The sequence below is a fragment of the Oncorhynchus mykiss genome, chromosome 11 (assembly GCF_057628025.1).
Source record: "Oncorhynchus mykiss isolate SJ-2025 chromosome 11, ASM5762802v1, whole genome shotgun sequence".
NCBI classification, from domain to species: domain Eukaryota; kingdom Metazoa; phylum Chordata; class Actinopteri; order Salmoniformes; family Salmonidae; genus Oncorhynchus; species Oncorhynchus mykiss.
Window position 1 is genome coordinate 40,935,208 of NC_143032.1, and position 17,556 is coordinate 40,952,763.

At 41.1% G+C, this 17,556-nt stretch overlaps 1 protein-coding gene across 1 annotated transcript; it reads left to right on the plus strand.

Annotated features, from left to right (window-relative positions):
- The first annotated feature begins 1,500 nt into the window (after window positions 1-1,500).
- On the plus strand, window positions 1,501-16,293 carry LOC110535680 (uncharacterized). The gene is made up of 8 exons (XM_090189124.1): window positions 1,501-2,255; window positions 2,882-4,713; window positions 4,880-5,059; window positions 14,756-14,782; window positions 14,966-15,208; window positions 15,320-15,454; window positions 15,695-15,820; window positions 15,995-16,293. The coding sequence occupies exons 1-8, from the start codon at window positions 1,901-1,903 to the stop codon at window positions 16,145-16,147; spliced, it is 3,051 nt and encodes a 1,016-aa protein (XP_090045250.1). The 5' UTR covers window positions 1,501-1,900; the 3' UTR covers window positions 16,148-16,293.
- Window positions 16,294-17,556: the final 1,263 nt, after the last annotated feature.

Genomic DNA, 17,556 nt, shown 5'->3' on the forward strand with positions numbered 1-17,556 from the left:
GCAGTCAATGGAAAACTACAAACATAAAAACAATCCCACTTCCTGGATGGATTTTTCTCAGGTTCTCACCTGCCATATCAGTCCTGTTATACTCACAGACATTATATTAACAGTTGTGGAAACTTTAGAGTGTTTTCTATCCAAATCTACCAATTATAGGCATATCCTACCTTCTGGGCCTGAGTAAAAGGTAGTTTACTTTGGACACGCTTTTCATCCGGAGGTGAAAATAGTGCCCCCTACCCTTAAGACACTAACAGCTTACAGACGGTAGGCAATTAAGGTCACAGGTATAAAAACTTTGGACACCTAAAGAGGCCTTTCAACCGACTCTGAAAAACACCTAAAGAAAGAAGCCCAGGGTCCCTGCTCATCTGCATGAATGTGCCTTAGGCATGCTGCAAGGAGGCATGAGGACTGCAGATGTGGCCAGGGGAATAAATTGCCATGTCCGTACTGTGAGATGCCTAAGAAAGCACTACAGGGAGACAAGACAGCTGATCATCCTCGCAGTGGCAGACCACGTGTAACAACACCTGCACAGGATCGGTACATCCGAACATCACACCTGCGGGACATGGCAACAACAACTCCCGGAGTTACACCAGGAACGCACAATCCCTCAGTGCTCAGACTGTCCGCAATAGGCTGATAGAGGCTGGACTGAGGTCTTGTAGGCCTGTTGTAAGGCAGGTCCTCACCAGACATCACCAGCAACAACGTCGCCTATGGGCACAAACCCATCAAACCCGTCACTGGACCAGACAGGACTGGAAAAAGGTTCTCTTCACTGACGAGATAATAACTTTCAATAATTTATTAACATGCTTTGCTGACTCTTAACCTAATATAGACGTGACTATCAATTATCAGGCCACATGCCTTAGGGCTGATGTGGAGCTGATTGACAAAGGCGCATTGGTCCAGTGTGGGCCGCCTACTTGGGTTCAATGTTTTAATATGCATTGGGCCCACATCGTGCCAATGCGGGCATGTTTTCCGGGAAAATATTTGGCTTATTTCAGGCGATGTGAGGGCTGCCATCAATAGAAATGGGCTGCCCAAACTGGGCCAATGTCTTGGAGGCCAATGTGGAGCCATGAGCAGAAGCGCATCAGCCCAATTCGGGCAGCCTAAGTGGGGTCAAAAGTTTAGCCTGCATTGGGCCCTCATCTTGCCAATGTGGACATGTCTGCTAGGTATGTACAACAGCCACTGCAGTATATTATTTCAGGGGGAAAACAAGGATGATTTTTTAGCCTGAAGTGCTTCTTAGTGGATTTACATTGTAAGCAGTGTGTATACTGAGAGAGGATGTTAAAAGCTTTGTTACAGTGCGTCAGACAGGGTATAAACTCAGAGAGAGAGAGAGAGAGAGGGGGGGGGGGAGAGGGAGAGAGAACAGGAAGGAGTGGAGAGGATAGGAGAGGGGAGGGTGTATACAGAGAGAAACTGATTGGCCAGAGAAAGCGAGAGAGAAAGTGGGAGTGAAACAAGCTAGAGAGGAGCAAGGAAAAGCATCAGAGAAAGATGCATCCTCCTCGTGCTATGTGATAATTTCTGGTGTTAGGATAGTAAGATGGGTCAGACGGCTGAAATGAAAGAGATGCAGCCAGGGGTGTGGCTGCAGTCTCTCTCAGGGAAACTCAGTCTTGCCTTGAGCTGCAGCATCTCTGACATAACAGTTGTGCCAGTATGCCAGTCATGAACAGGCCAGGGTAGGTGGAGGACATTTTTTCTCAGTATTATATATGCATGCACTGCTTGGTAGATTTCAAAGGACAATATTTTTAATAGGACAATCTATGTAATAGGGACTGGTTGAGGACAAAGAGCATCCTGGGTTGCAGTGTCCCACATGTCTGAGCCATATTGATACTTAATATGACCATATGTCTATATGAGATTTTTTAACCAGACCCAGGCTGGATCAGTGTCCAAAGGATTTCAGCATGGCTGCTCTGCTCTGAAGAGAGAATATTTATCTGTGTTTTGTCTTGTCAGATTTTGGACAGGCTCAGGGTTGAGCAGACTCTTTTCATCTGGGGAACTATGGAACTATGACGGGAATTCTAAGGAACAGCGCTTGTCCAAGCAAGACCTACGTATAGCTAAGGAGCCAAGCTCCTCTCATAGTCATACTCTCAAAGGCTTACCTCGGTCTCAAAGTGTCAGAGTTGAGCTCTGTGCAGGAAAATCGCCTCGGTGTGAGATAGTGGAGCAAGGTGTGCAAATCCGGGAAGATATTCTAACAGGTATGTGGAATGGGAACAGGCTTTGCCGACACTGCAATAATCTTCTTACAAAGTGGTTAAAAAAGGTCAGAATAATTCATGATGCTTTCAAAATCTCAACTTCCACGATTGATTGGAGTGCATCTTTGACATATGCTGTAGATTCATTCCCTGCTGCCATTCTAAAGAATATTATTATTATTGCTATACAGGCTGCCGAGGAGGAATGTGTGTCAGTAACACTACACTGTCTCACGATATACCTTTTTTCAGAAACTGATAAATTCAGCCTGTTAAATGTATTGATTGGAGCTATTGATTCTTATTTTCCTGATTTTTAACAATATACTGCTACATAAAGATGACAATCTATATCCAGAAGATTTTCCAGTCCTGCATATATATTCATGCTCTCAGGCTGACTCAGCATATTTAGTCCAAGGCAAAACAGGGTGGGAGGCAGAGACCGTTTTCAATTCGCGCTACTGTTTTTGGATTGACTGATTCAATTGCATCTGATGAGAATATTATTCAGTTGTGAACATGAATATTTATCTGTAAAATTACTCTCCCTGTCAGACTTTTTAAATTAAGCTGTGTTGTGTATGGTATGGAACAATGTATTTTTATTATACATTTTTTTACAGGATGTCTGACTAAAGAGAAGATTCAGACACCCAAGTCTCATCCTGCTTACCCTGAGGAAAAGAGATCGCCTGAAAAGAATGGCAATAAAGAAGCACTTCCCCCTTTACTCAATGTGGCCTCGTCTCTTGAGAATGTTTCCATATGTCCATCATTCTCAAACACTCCGAAAGCAAAAACAGTCACTGTAAGTTCCATGACAGGATCTTCTTTCCTGTCCAATAGCAAGGAGCTCTTTGAAGACTGCCAGAAGAGGTATGAGGGGCAGAGGAATGCACAGGATCAGGAATTACCAATGACATCCTGTGCTAATCGCGATGCTGTGGACACGGACTTCGCTACAGAGGCGATGTGCGACCCAGTAATTCTCAATGTACAGAACGACCAAAGATCACAAGGTCTATTGCCGTTAAGCAATCATGGCGAGACCAATCACCAGTTAACCAGTACAGGGACTGAGGAGTGTTTGGTATCCCACCCTGGCAGCACCATAATAGAACCTAAAGAAGCTGAACAAACAATGAAGACCAACATATTTGTATCCAACAGAGGAAGTATGTTCAGTGCAACCTATGTCCACAGCACAGGCAATAGTGACACAAAGATGAGTCGTGAAAGCCCCTTGTGTGATGACAGTGTCTCTGAAACAGGGGATGAATTAGATGCCTTTTCTTCCAGCAGTGACTGTCTGACCTACATTGAGGACGAAGAGAAGGCTGTTATAGATGGAACGAGAGGCAGAGGAAACACATGCATTCCACACTTCACCAAAAGGTCAAAAAATGGATCACAAACTCAGCCTTTATGTCTAAATCCAGCAAGGATATACCACTCTTCTTTGAGTAAGCCATTCGCTCAGTCGTGCATTCCACTGGTTTTACAGATGTCCAAACCAGTTACTAGAGGGTGGTCAAAAACAACTGTTTCTGAGGAGGGTCTGTCAGAAATCCTTTCCCCAGTGGATGAGGTTCTGTCCTATGGAAGCTACGAGCTCCCTCCACCTGTTGTGCACTGTGCAGGATATGGGAGTGTTAGCTCCACTCTGCTACCTCCCCAACCTGCTTTTGAGGTGATCACAAGTGAAGAGGAATTCCCGCCTTCTTCCGAAGGAAATTATCTGTGTCTCAAAGAAGATTCATCCATTAACAGTGAGCTTGTTCCTCCTCTCCCTGATGATAAGACACCACATATAAACAACACAAAAAACTCTGGTGAAACTAACAAAGACCTTGCTGAAGGTCAGAATGTTTTTGACAGAACTGAGAACTCCAGCTTGGTTCCAGCGGAAGAGGATGTCACAGACTCGCTCTTCTACTTTGACATTGGCGACAGGGTTCTTGTCTGCCATTCCAGACCTGGTGTGCTGAAATACAAGGGGCCGGCAGCATTCGCTGGTGGCCTTTGGGCAGGTGTGGTGCTGGACAGGCCAGAAGGAAACCACAACGGGACCTATAGACGGGTGAAATATTTCAGATGTGATAGGAACTGTGGTGTTCTGGTCCGAGCGGAGGACATCTCTCCATTACGAGGGACACAAGACAGTGATCTGGATACTGAGGCTGAGGAGGATCCCTTCTCAGATGAAGAACCACCAAACTGCTTGAAATCACAAGAGGATGGATTGAAAGAAGATGAAGCCTCAGGTGGACCACTGGAAGGCAACATAGACGGGGGACAAAATAAACCAATCAATGATCCTTTAACTACTAAAATTACTTATAAAGAGGGACAATTACAAGAGAAATGGTGCCAAAACCCTCAACTTGATTGTTGTAACGAGACACCTGAGGCATCAAGTTCATCCACCCCTATGCCTGTATCATCATTATTTCAAGTGAGTTTTGTCTTAATCAGACCGTGTAATAGCACAATTGAGGCAAACCAAAGTCATCACAGACTTTTACCTTGGGGGTATTTGATGTGTCTTTAGAGTGCCAGACCTACTTTAAATTCCTTAAAAATGCTTGCTCGTCAAACTATTTATTGGTCCTATTTTGCAGATTGGTTTTGATTCATGCCCCAAAACAGCAGGACACAACATGAGCTCTAGTTTTGACATAAACTCTTGGGTGGAAAGTTTGACTGAGGAGCTGATCCAAGACCTTATAATGGATGCTCTAGAGATAAGGATGAGAAACAGAGAGAAAGGCTTGCTCAAAGAGGACAACAAACAAATTGATGTGAGTAAAGTTTTAAACGTTTAGTTTTTTTTACATCACCTTCCCAAAACAAACAGCATAGACCAGCATAAATGTTAAGCATTTCCATACTTGTCTATTCGGTTTCATGCTGGTCGGATTCTGGTCAAGCTGGTCTAACCAGCATAATTTAGCTGTTTTTTCTGGCTGACCAGCACGGTCTAGCGGGTTATGATGGGAGACCAGCATGGTCAAGCTTAGCGGGTTATGCTTAGAGACCGGCTTTTGTTGTGTTTTCACTGGTAAAAAGCCTGTATTGTGCTTCCACAGGTGGCCAGCCTCCACTGTGTTTTTGCTGGTGGCCAGCCTCCACTGTGTTTTCGCTGGTGGCCAGCCTCCACTGTGTTTTCGCTGGTGACCAGCCTACACTGTGATTTGGAAATTGGGGCCAGCCTAAACTAAAGCAAAACCAGAATCAAGTAATGTTTTATACTGGCTTGCAAAGGGATGTTTCATTCCTATTGGAAACCAGCCAGAGTTTATTCCCACAATCTGCATTCAGAATGACTGCCAAGGTTAGAAAGACTACCAAACCATCTATCCTGGAACAACCATTTCACTAATGGGTATAATAAGGCCAACTAACAGATTGGATTAGTTTAGACCGCCCCCCATGTGCATCAGCAGTGTCTACTTGTTTATGTCAGTCACTGACCTTTACTCAATTAGGCATAAATTATTCTATGCAGCTATCTAGGCTTGTAGTAATCATGGCCGAATTACCGATTTGGGAGCCCTCACTTATTTTGTGTTCATGCTCACTCAGACATCATATTAACATGGCAAAAGTCAGGGCTTTGACTTCATGTGTGGGTCTGTATGTGGGTAAACAGACCAATGAGTCACTGCCACCACTCATGATGAGTTCAGACTTTTTGTGGGGCCCCCCATCAAAGTTTCCCAACCCTGCTGTAGGGGAACCATTTAGAGTTCCATTTAAACCAACTCATGAAGAACCCTCTGGCTCCATGTAGAGCTAATGACAGGTTCTACAGCTTAAGTGTTTTCGGAAAGTCTTCCGACCACTTGACTTTTTCCACATTTTGTTACGTTACAGCCTTATTCTAAAATTGATAAAACACAATACCCCATAATGACAACGCAAAAACAGTTAAGACATTTTTGCTAATTTATTAAAAATAAAACCCTGAAATGTTACATTTACATAAGTATTCAGACGCTTTAGTCAGTACTTTGTTGAAGCACCTTTGGCAACGATTATAGCCTCAAGTCTTCTTGGGTATGACGTTACAAGCTTGGCACACCTGTATTTGGGGAGTTTCTCCCATTCTTCTCTGCAGATCCTCTCAAGCTCTGTCAGGTCTCTACAGAGATGTTAGATCCTGTTCATGTCCGGGCTCTGGCTGGGCCACTCAAGGACATTCGGAGACTTGTCCCTGAAGCCACTCCTGCAATGTCTTGGCTGTGTGCTTAGGGTCGTTGTCCTGTTGGAAGGTGAACCTTTGCCCCAGTCTGAGGTCCTGATCGCTCAGCAGCAGGTTTTCATCAAGGATCTCTCTGTACTTTGCTCTGTTTATCTTTCCCTCGATCCTGACGAGTTTACCAGTCCCTGCCCCTGAAAAACATTCCCACAGCATGATGCTGCCACCACTGCGCTTCACCATAGGGATGGTGTCAGGTTTCCTCCAGACGTGACGCTTCGCATTCAGGCCAAAGAGTTTACTCTTGGTTTCATCAGACCAGAGAATCATGTTTTAGGTCTTTAGGTGCCAAAGTGGGCTGTCATGTGCCTTTTACTGAGAAGTGGCTTCCGTCTGGCCCCTCTACCATAAAGGCCTGATAGGTGGAGTGCTGCAGAGATGGTTCTCCTTCTGGAAGGTTCTCCCATCTCCACAGAGGAACTCTAGAGCTCTGTCAGTGACCATCGGTCTCTTGGTCACCTCCCTGACCAAGACCCTTCTCCCCCGATTGCGCAGTTTGGCTGGGTAAGTTAAGTTACCGGCTACAGTAAGTTACCGGCTACTGAGTTGTAGTAAAAATACAGAATTTTTACAGTTGAATGAAGGTGTTATTGTTGTAAAATGTCTTGCTGTTGTTTACCTCACTGCACTTCAAAATGTAGACAATGTGCTGGCGGGGGATCATATTTGGGGGCATGGTCTAAAATATTTTATATTCATACCAACCATATGTGGAAGTGTTGTACCAGCTTACGTGGTTTTATTGTTATGTTGAACAAGGTTAAGCACTTAATTTGTCCATGACTAGTTCTACAATCTTTGCAAGAGGTTGCCATGTAAGCTGCCAACATGTTACTGGCAGTTAGTGATGTTACGTTTGATACTGGAGCTCCGAGGCATGCGTCGTAATTGCTAAGCAGTTAACTTTGAAGAACATCCTCAATGACTTCTGAAGCTTCTTTAGATCACATACTTTTTCAAACCATATGTTGCACAATTTTTATTTTTTCCCACTGATTTCGCCATGGTTCCGGTGCTTTCTTCAATTCCAAGCTGCTTTCAATCAATGACCTCTACTGGACACAGTACTTACAAATAAATATACGTGTAGGTACAGTTGAAGTCAGAAGATTACATGCACCTAAGCCAAATACATTTAAACTCAGTTTTTCACGACTCCTGACATTTAATCCTGGTAAAAAAATCCCTGTTTTTAGGTCAGTTAGGATCACCACTTTATTTCAGCTTTTATTTCTTTCATCACATTCCCAGTGGGTCAGAAGACAACATAGACTCAATTATAATTTGGTAGCATTGCCTTTAAACTGTTTAACTTGGGTCAAACGTTTCAGGTAGCCTTCCACAAGCTTCCCACAATCAGGTGGTTGAATTTTGGCCCATTCCTCCTGACAGAGCTGGAATATCTGAGTCAGGTTTGGAGGCCTCCATGCTCACACAAGCTTTTTCAGTTCTCTCCACAAATGTTCTATAGGATTGAGGTCAGGGCTTTGTGATGGCCACTGCAATAGCTTGACTTTGTTGTCCTTAAGCCATTTTGCTACAACTTTGAAAGTATGCTTGGGGTCATTGTCCATTTGGAAGACCCATTTGCGACCAAGCTTTAACTTCCTGACTGATGTCTTGAGATGTTGCTTCAATATATCCACATAATTTTCCCACCTCATGATGCCATCTATTTTGAGAAGTGCACCAGTCCCTCCTGCAGCAAAGCACCCCCACAACATGATGCTGCCACCCCCGTGCTTCACGGTTGGGATGGTGTTCTTCGGCTTGCAAGCCTCCCCCTTTTTCCTCCAAACATAACGATGGTCATTATGGCGTAACAGTTCTATTTTTTTCATCAGACCAGAGGACATTTCTACAAAAAGTATGATCTTTGTCCCCATGTGCAGTTGCAAACTGTAGTCTGGCTTTTTTTATGGCGGTTTTGGAGCACTGGATTCTTCCTTGCTGAGCGGCCATTCAGGTTATGTCGATATAGGACTCGTTTTACTGTGGTTATAGATACATTTGTACCTGTTTCCTCCAGCATCTTCACAAGGTCCTTTGCAATTGTTCTAGGAATGATTTGCACTTTTCACGAGTACTTTTCACGAGTACTTTCATCTCTAAGAGACAGAACGCATCTCTTTCCTGAGCGATATGACTACTTCGTGGTCCCATGGTGTTTAAACTTGCGTACTATTGTTTGTACAGATGAACGTGGTACCTTCAGCCATTTGGAAATTGCTCCCAAGGATGAACCAGACTTGTGGAGGTCCACAATTTTTTTTCTGAGGTCTTGGCTGATTTCTTTTGATTTTCCCATGATATCAAAGAATTGGAAAAATGACTTGTGTCATGCACATAGTAAATGTCCTGACCGATTTGACAAAACTATAGTTTGTTACCCACAAATTTGTGGAGTGGTTAATACATGCAGTTGAAATCAGAAGCTTACATATACTTAGGTTGGAGTCATTAAAACTCATTTTTCAAACATCCTTAGTAATGCCATAGATTCAGTTCTTGAAAAATAGTCAACTTGATGTCAAAAAGGGAAGCATGATATTAGACGAAAACCTGGTATTCCTATCGATTGTAGGCTACTAAAGCCAACGACTTATCACTTCACCACAGAGTTTTGATGAAAACAGTGGAAAAAAATAAATGTTTCTGATAATCACAAGCTTTTATTTATTCCTGAGAGGCAGATGTCACTGATGTGTGTTGTGAACAGATAATGAAGCACGGAGTAATGAACAATTTTTCTGCACAATTTCGTGAAAGCGCCGAAGCCTTCAGAAAGCCTCGGTTTCCCATCACCACTGAGAGTTAGTTGCCAGTGAGTTACTAGCAGTTTCTGGCTATTACGTTACTTTGAATTTTACAATAACTTACTGACAGCTGATTGCTAGTTAGGTAACGCAAAATTCACAGCAACTTCCAGGGAACTAACTTTCATTAAATGATTGTGAAATGCAGTAACCTCTTAATTAACAGTGCATCACTTTAATGTCACATGCTCTTACAAAGATTGCAGAACTGACCGTGTTAAAAGATGTGCTCAACCTTTGACAAAATAACTACTGATGTTACATTTGATACCAGAGATCCAAAGGCATGTGTCACAATTGTCAAGCAGTGTACTTCAAAGCAGTATGCCGATGCCTGTATCATAAATTATTATTATTTTGAAAAGCAGTTGTCACTCATGTACACCGTGTTAATCAAAGCCTCACGTATTAACCATAATTTCAAAACAATTGGCTGCATAGACTCAATGGTTCAGAAAGATTTGTATATTAATCCAGCCGCAGTGTCAGATTTCAAAAAGGCTTTACGGCGAAAGCGGACCATGCGATTATCTGAGGACAGCACCCCGCATATACAAACACATTAAAATCATTTTCAAAGGCAGGTGGCGACCCAAAAGTCAGAAATAACGATACCTTTGACGATCTTCTTCTGTTGGCACTCCAAAATGTCCCAGAATCATCACAAATGGCCCTTTTTGGCGATAATGTCCCACTTTATATCCTCAAAATGTCCATTTATTTGGCACGTTTGATTCAGAAATACACCGGTTCCAACTCGCCAGACATGTCAACAAAGTATCTAATAAGTTACCTGTAAACTTGGTCCAAACATTTCAAACAATGTTCCTAATTCCAACCTCAGGTATCCTAAAATGTAAATAATCAATACAATTTAAAACTGTTTCCAATACCGGATAAAAAAAAAACGTGAAACTCGTTCCAGTTCACTCGCACCAAACAGTAGAGTCCACATGGAGATACACTTACAAAGATTAGCACTACTTCTTCATTTCTGAAAAGAAAAAAAACGTCAACCAATTTCTAAGACTGTTGACATCTAGTGGAAGCCATAGGAACTGCAACCAGGTTCCTATTAAATAGGGCTTCCCATAGAAAATAATGGGAAATACTATGACCTCAATAATTTTTTCCCTAGATGGTTTGTCCTTGGGTTTCGCCTGCCAAATCAGCTCTGTTATACTGACAGACATTATTTTAACAGTTACAAACTTTAGTGTTTTCTATCCAATTCTACCAATTATATGCATATAATTCTGGGCCTTCTGGGCCTGAGTGACAGGCAGTTTTCTTTGGGCACACTTTTCATCCAGATGTGATGATACTGCCCCCTATCCCTAAGAGGTTTTAAACATCGGTTCCACCTACAGTTGGCACAAATGGACAAATATTAGACCACACCCCAAAATATTTAGTGATCCCCACAGGTACATTGCCCTCACCTATATTTCAAAGCGCAGAGATTTGTGTGCTTTATATTCACGATACTGTGTAGAAAAATTTACCGTTGTAGTAGATTATCTGCACATGTACCCTAAAAAAGTTCCTATGTGTGCCTTTGACCTTTTTGTACCCCAGGGAAAAACACTGTACTGTACCTGCACTGTACATTCTTGGTAATAAAGATGTACATGGTGGCACTTCTGAAACATTAACTTGTTATGGCTGCAATCCCGCTAACGGGATCGTATGACAACTACCAGTGAAAATAGAGGGCGCCAAATTCAAACCACAAAAATCTCATAATTACAATTCCTAAAACATACGTGTCTTATATAATTTTAAAGTTAATCTTGTTGTTAATCCCACCAAAGTGTTCGATTTCAAATATGCTTTTCAGCAAAAGCACTACAAACAATTATGTTAGGTCTCCACCAAACCACAATAAGCACAGCCATTTTCCAGCGAAATATAGCATTCACAAAAAGCAGAAATAGAGATAAATTAATCACTAACTTTGAATTATCTTCATCAGATGACACTCATAGGACTTCATGTTACACAATACCTGCATGTTTTGTTTGATAAAGTTCATATTTATATCAAAAAATCTGAGTTTAAATTGACGTATTAGATTCACTAGTTCCAAAAACATCAAGTGATTTTGCATAGCCACATCGTTTCAACAGAAATACTCATCATAAATGTAGATGATAATACAAGTTATACACATGGCATTATAGATATACCTCTCCTTAATGCAACCGCTGTGTCAGATTTCAAAACACTTTTACGGATAAAGCAACCCATGCAATAATCTGAGACGGAGCTCAGAACAGTAGCCAAATTAGCCACCATGTTGGAGTCAACAAAAAACAGAAAATACATGATAAATGTTTCCTTTGATGAACTGATGAACTTCATCAGAATGCAGTCCTAGGAATCCCAGGTCCACAATAAATGCTTGATTTGTTCGGAAATGTCCGTTATTTATGTCCAATTAGCTACTTTGGTTAGTGCGTTTGGTAAACAATTCCAAAGTCACAAAGCTATAACGTGACGAAATGTCCAAAAGTTCCGTAACAGTCAGTAGAAACATGTCAAACGATGTACTGAATCAATCTTTAGAATGTTGTTTACATATATCTTGAATAAAGTTTCAACCGGAGAATTAGAATGACTTCAGATGACCGGTGGAACGCAGGTCCTTCCCCTGTGAACGCGCATGGTGAAAGCATGGTCATCTCGTGGCAGTGGTGACTATTTCCTGTCTCATTCAATCCCCCTTCACATTAGAGTCATCAGACAAAGTTCTATTGACTGTTGACATCTAGTGGAAGGCGTAGGAAGTGAAAACTCATCCATATCTCGCTGTAATTTCAATGAGAGCTTGTTTGAAAATCTGCCACCCCCAGAACAAATACATACATGAAGTGGAATTTCTCAGGTTTTTGCCTGCAATATGAGTTCTGTTATACTCACAGACATAATTCAAACAGTTTTAGAAACTTCAGAGTGTTTTCTATCCAATCCTAATAATAACATGCATATATTAGCAACTGACACGGAGGAGCTGGCCGTTTACAATGGGCACCTTTTCATCCAAGCTACTCAGTACTGCCCCTGCAGCCATAAAAAGTTAACGCACTTCGACCCCATAGCTTGCAAATTCAAATCCTCAAAGCCTTTATGCACACTTTACTTCAAATGTCCTTGAGCACTGCTATTTTAAAGTTGGTGTTGTCAGATAATCTGAAAATTATTGACTTGATTCTGAGCAATGTTTATCAAAGTGCATAAATGTATTCTTCATTAAATCTGTGACCAATCTCTGTCATGCCGACAGACCTGATGATGTTTCAGGAAATTCTGGTCAGAAGCAACCAAGAGGTTGTGAGTTTAAATCTCAAGTGAGGAATAATCTCAAGTAACCTGCTTTCAGCAGTATATTGTCCTTCTACAGCAATAACACTTTTATTCAGCTGTAAAAATTCAGTAATGTGTTGGTGTTTAATTTACTTTCAATGCAACTAGTACTATTTTAGTGTACCGTAAAAAGGACAGGAACTTTTTACAGTTTTTCTCAATTGCTAAAACACAATTTCTGAAACCTTGCTCCATTTCCTGAAAACATTAAACACAAAACCTCGTCTTCAAGCACTATTTCCATAACCTCTGACTCCTCTCGCAAAATGAAACATTCGCCTCAAAATTTTTTACCTGTGTTCAAAATCAAACACTGCTCTGAAATCATAAGCAAAGTGATCAAAATGATATACACTCTCAAGCAGTCAGTAAACAATACACCAAAAAAATTGAAAACACATTGTTCAAAACATACAATTCTCAGGGAGAAGTACATTTTTAATCTAAAAAAATATTCATATTTTTCCGTCATTGTCTTTTGATGAACGAAAACATGTTCTATCATAGTAGCTCAAAATTGATCAGAAATTACTACTCTGTTTTGCTCTTTGCGATTTAGTTTTTTGTTCTTCCTCCTCCTTGTACCCCTATTTTTACAGTACTGTACCCTGCATCTCACAAACTTATCCTTTGTCTCTGTGATACTGTAATTCTTGTTCTTTGTTGATATGAGCCTGTAACCAGTCAAAATCTATTGAGCAGTCAGTACTGTTAATAAATGGAAAGCACAATGTTCAGGGCCATACAATTTGTCCATTGTACAGTATAAGGCCTAAAATGCACTGTACTACAGTATACAATACTAAAAGGGACAAAAATCAAAGGAGTAAACATGTGATGAATGTGCTTCTTCTTGTCGTTGGGCTGGGTCAGGCCAGAGCACTTCGTCGACATCACAAGCAATATTGTCCCTCCTGAGGCAACGGAGGAAGAAGCCTCTTGTATCCAGCCCTGACATGATTCCTCACCTATATCACCACAGGCTAAATCCATGGCATTGTCTACATTATTAAAATGCAACCAAATGCTACTGTGCTTCCAACTCATTTCCCAGCTGTTGTTTTCACAGCTGTCCTTCCTCTCTCCTCGGCTGCTAAGTGTGTGACTGTGAGTGAGTTGGCTCGGCCCTCCCTCACGCATCTTTGGTTCATTGGTTGACACTGCATGTCTGATTGACAGGAACAACAGGTGAGGCTGTTAGTCTGAGCAGACAGTCAGAACGAATGTGTGTGCGATTGAACATTTATGCCTATATTATTTTATCATTTTTTTTGTTCATTGAATTTGTTAATTCTATTCATTTAAATCTTTTGATTATTCATATCTTATTTTTTATTTGTTTTATAAATCGATTTGGCTCTTCTGATATGCGAGCCGACTCGTTCGCGAACGACCCATCACTATTGCAAACCAGCATAACGTCTTTTGGGTGGCCAGCATATTCTGCTGGTCACTAGCAAACATACAGCAAAGGCTAGTCACCAGTGAAAACACAACAAAGGCTGGTCCATGCTGTTTTTTTCAGCAGGGAACCACCACAATGATGATTTCAAACCATAGAGATGCATAGAAGGTTCACTTGCCACAAAGCTTGTTTTATAATGGGGCGTGTCATTAAGGGCTTTCACCATAAAACTCATGATCTAACATTCCAGCACTGCAGGTGGCAGTTAATCCCCACCCTTGGCTTTATGGCCATTCAGATTCCATCATAGTAGCTGGTATGCACCTTCTCTGTTTATTAAGAACTGCCAATGAGCTCAGTGAAGCAGGCAGATTGGTAACACAAACCTGGCATCCCCCGCTTGTAAAATGAGGGTGCTCTAATTTTAAATTGAGATACAGTAGCATGGGCGGCATTCAATTGCAGACTGTCAGAAATGATCATGGCAAAGATAGGTGTACCCTATGTCTATTCAAAACCTTCCATTTTCTGTTTAGCGCCTATCGAAGGACATTTTTTATTTAGTAATGCAGTAATAGTTGTCTCTCTTGTTGTGATGTGTGTTTTGTACTATATTTATATTTTATTTATTTATTATTTTTAATCCCAGGACCCCGTCCCCGCAGGAGGCCTTTTGGTGGTCCATCATTGTAATTAAGAATTTGTTCTTAACTGACTTGCCTAGTTAAATAAAGGTTAAATAAAAATGAAATAAATAGAAAGAGTTTGTATACTGTACATGAATATGCAATGTGTAGGCCTATTACTTGTCTTTTTCTTTTGAATTATCGTTTATGTGATAGTTTTCTATGATTTTCAGACAGTAAAGAAGAAAGATGACAGCACAGCAAATAAGCTGTGTTTCATAGAACAGTGGCACGATACTCTCTGCTCTGCAGCTCCTGAGAAGGTTCAAATCCAGCCCCACGACTGTGACATAGTGTACAGACTGGTTGATACTGCCTTGGAAACCCTCTTAGGCCAAGCAAAGAGTACCATGATTTACAACCCAGAAGCACCAGGCTATATCATCGACGAAGAGAGTGTCAGAGTTTACGGACGGGTGAGAGTTTGTGTTCAATTATTGGATGATTGTAAACCTGGATGAATTCACAGATCAGGATGCTAATATTATGTATGTTTGAGGTCATTAGCCAACTATATCTTACTATAGATCATGCACCAACTCACCGCTGAGGTTCTTCATGGGGTATTGACCAATCACTTTGGGATTACAAGATCTATGTGGCAGACAAAAAATATACTCTCAAGTCTCCTATCAAGTAGAATCTTTCTCACCGACCTGAAGGTAACAAGTAGCCTTATGTCTGCTATATACACAATCTCCTGTCTAAATAAATATGAAAATGAACATGGAACCTATGCAATTACCATATTTTGTGTATTATGTATATTATATGGAATTATATAGAAAAATAACAATAACCCACTTGGTGTTGACTTCGTGCAGTAATCATCCCCTGTTGAACTTCTGAAGAGCATAAGAGCAAAAATGTCATAATTTGAAATGTAATGTCATATTTTGCAGGCTGCTGTTAAATCTGAGGTGCAGAAAGAGCTCAACTTGGAACGGACGGACCTTCAGATGAAAGAGATTCTCCTGACGTTGTGCAAATACAGGAGTACAAAGCGAGACAGAGTAGACTACATTCTGGTATGTGATAATAATTTTGTTCAAATGTCTTTGTGGGAACAGTTTATTGGTAGGCCTACATGAAAGATATTTAGAATATATGAGCATCAATAATCCTAGCTAGGTTGTAGTGGGTGAAAGCATGCAGAACTTCCAGCAACAATGTTCAAGTTCCTGATCACATTGAATCCTCAGATCCAAGAGCTTCACAAAGAAGAACTTCAGTGGGTGGACTACAGCGCTGACCAGATTACTGTGAAGATGAAACTGTCTGAGGAGATTTTCAGTCTTCTCCTAGAGGACACTATATCAGTTCTCAAACACATGTACATGACACCATCCTTTTGAACCTGAGAAAGAAGGTTACTGTTCCCTCAATAAAATATATCTTATTAATTGCCAATACATTCTCAAATGTTTTGAATTCAGTTACAATTACATGTATTGATTATCTATGATCGTTGAAGAATTTAAATAAATCACTCATATTGGAATTAATTTGACCCTACGTGTACATATTTTTATTGAGCATTCCTCCCTGATTGTTGGTCTATCAAGCAATAAGCACATAACCTCAATTAACCATTGCTGAGGAAACATAACACAATAATGTGCAACAAGGCTCCTGAAACCATATGTACAGTGCAATGCCAAAAAGTGTACACCCTCTTGCACAATGTTCACATTTTGTTTACTTACAGCCTGGATTTTGGACACATTCAAGAACAACAGGTTTTCCAACAAAATAAATTGTTAGATGGTTAGAACAAAGTTCATTAATATGCACCAGAGCCAGACACTATTGATCAGTCTTTTACTGGAGAAGAAGGAAACTGCATCATCATGAGGCCAATCTGAAATTCAAATGACAACAAAGTGGTCACCCGGCTGAGGAGACTGGGCCTGAGACTGTTCTTGACTTCTGACCTGATGGACTTCCTGTTTGTGCCCCTGGGTTTTTACAGGGTTTTTGCTAAGTGGAATGCTTTTGGTGCGTTCAAGACAATTGGAAACTCGAAAATACGAAAGAGGCCTGAGTTCCCGAGTTGGAATTCTGAGTTCTGATGACCATTCTAAACTATTTTTTCCCAGTCGGAGCTCGTTTTTTTCCTGCCTTTTCTGCACTGAAGTAGGACGTCTGAAATTTCCCAGTTCCCAGTTGTTTTGAATGCGGCATGTTAGATGACCCACAGTCCTTAGCCGATGACCCACAGCCCTTTGCCGTGGTATATTGGCAATATACCACAAATCCATGAGGTGCCTTACTGCTATTATAAACTGGTTACCAACATAATTAGAGCTGTAAAAATAAATGTTTTGTCATACATGTGGTATACCACAGCTGTCTGTGCAAGGGGTGCGTACTGGCGGCAGAGAAGTCAGGCGCAGGAGAGCAAAAACTGTTACAACGGCGCAGTTTAATAAAAATCACTGTAAACAGAACAATCAATACAATGGGTACAAAACCCATCGCACAGAATAATGTGCACAAGCACTTACAATAAACAATTCCCGGACAAGGACTTAGGGGGAACAGAGGGTTAAATACACTTGTAACAGTTTTTGCTCTCCTGCGCCTGACTTCTCTGCCTCAACTCCAGCCACTTTAATAATGGGAATTGATGGGAAATGATGTAAATATATCACTAGCCACTTTAAACAATGCTACCTTATATAATGTTACTTACCCTACATTATTCATCTCATATGCATACGTATATACTGTACTCTATATCATCGACTGTATCCTTATGTAA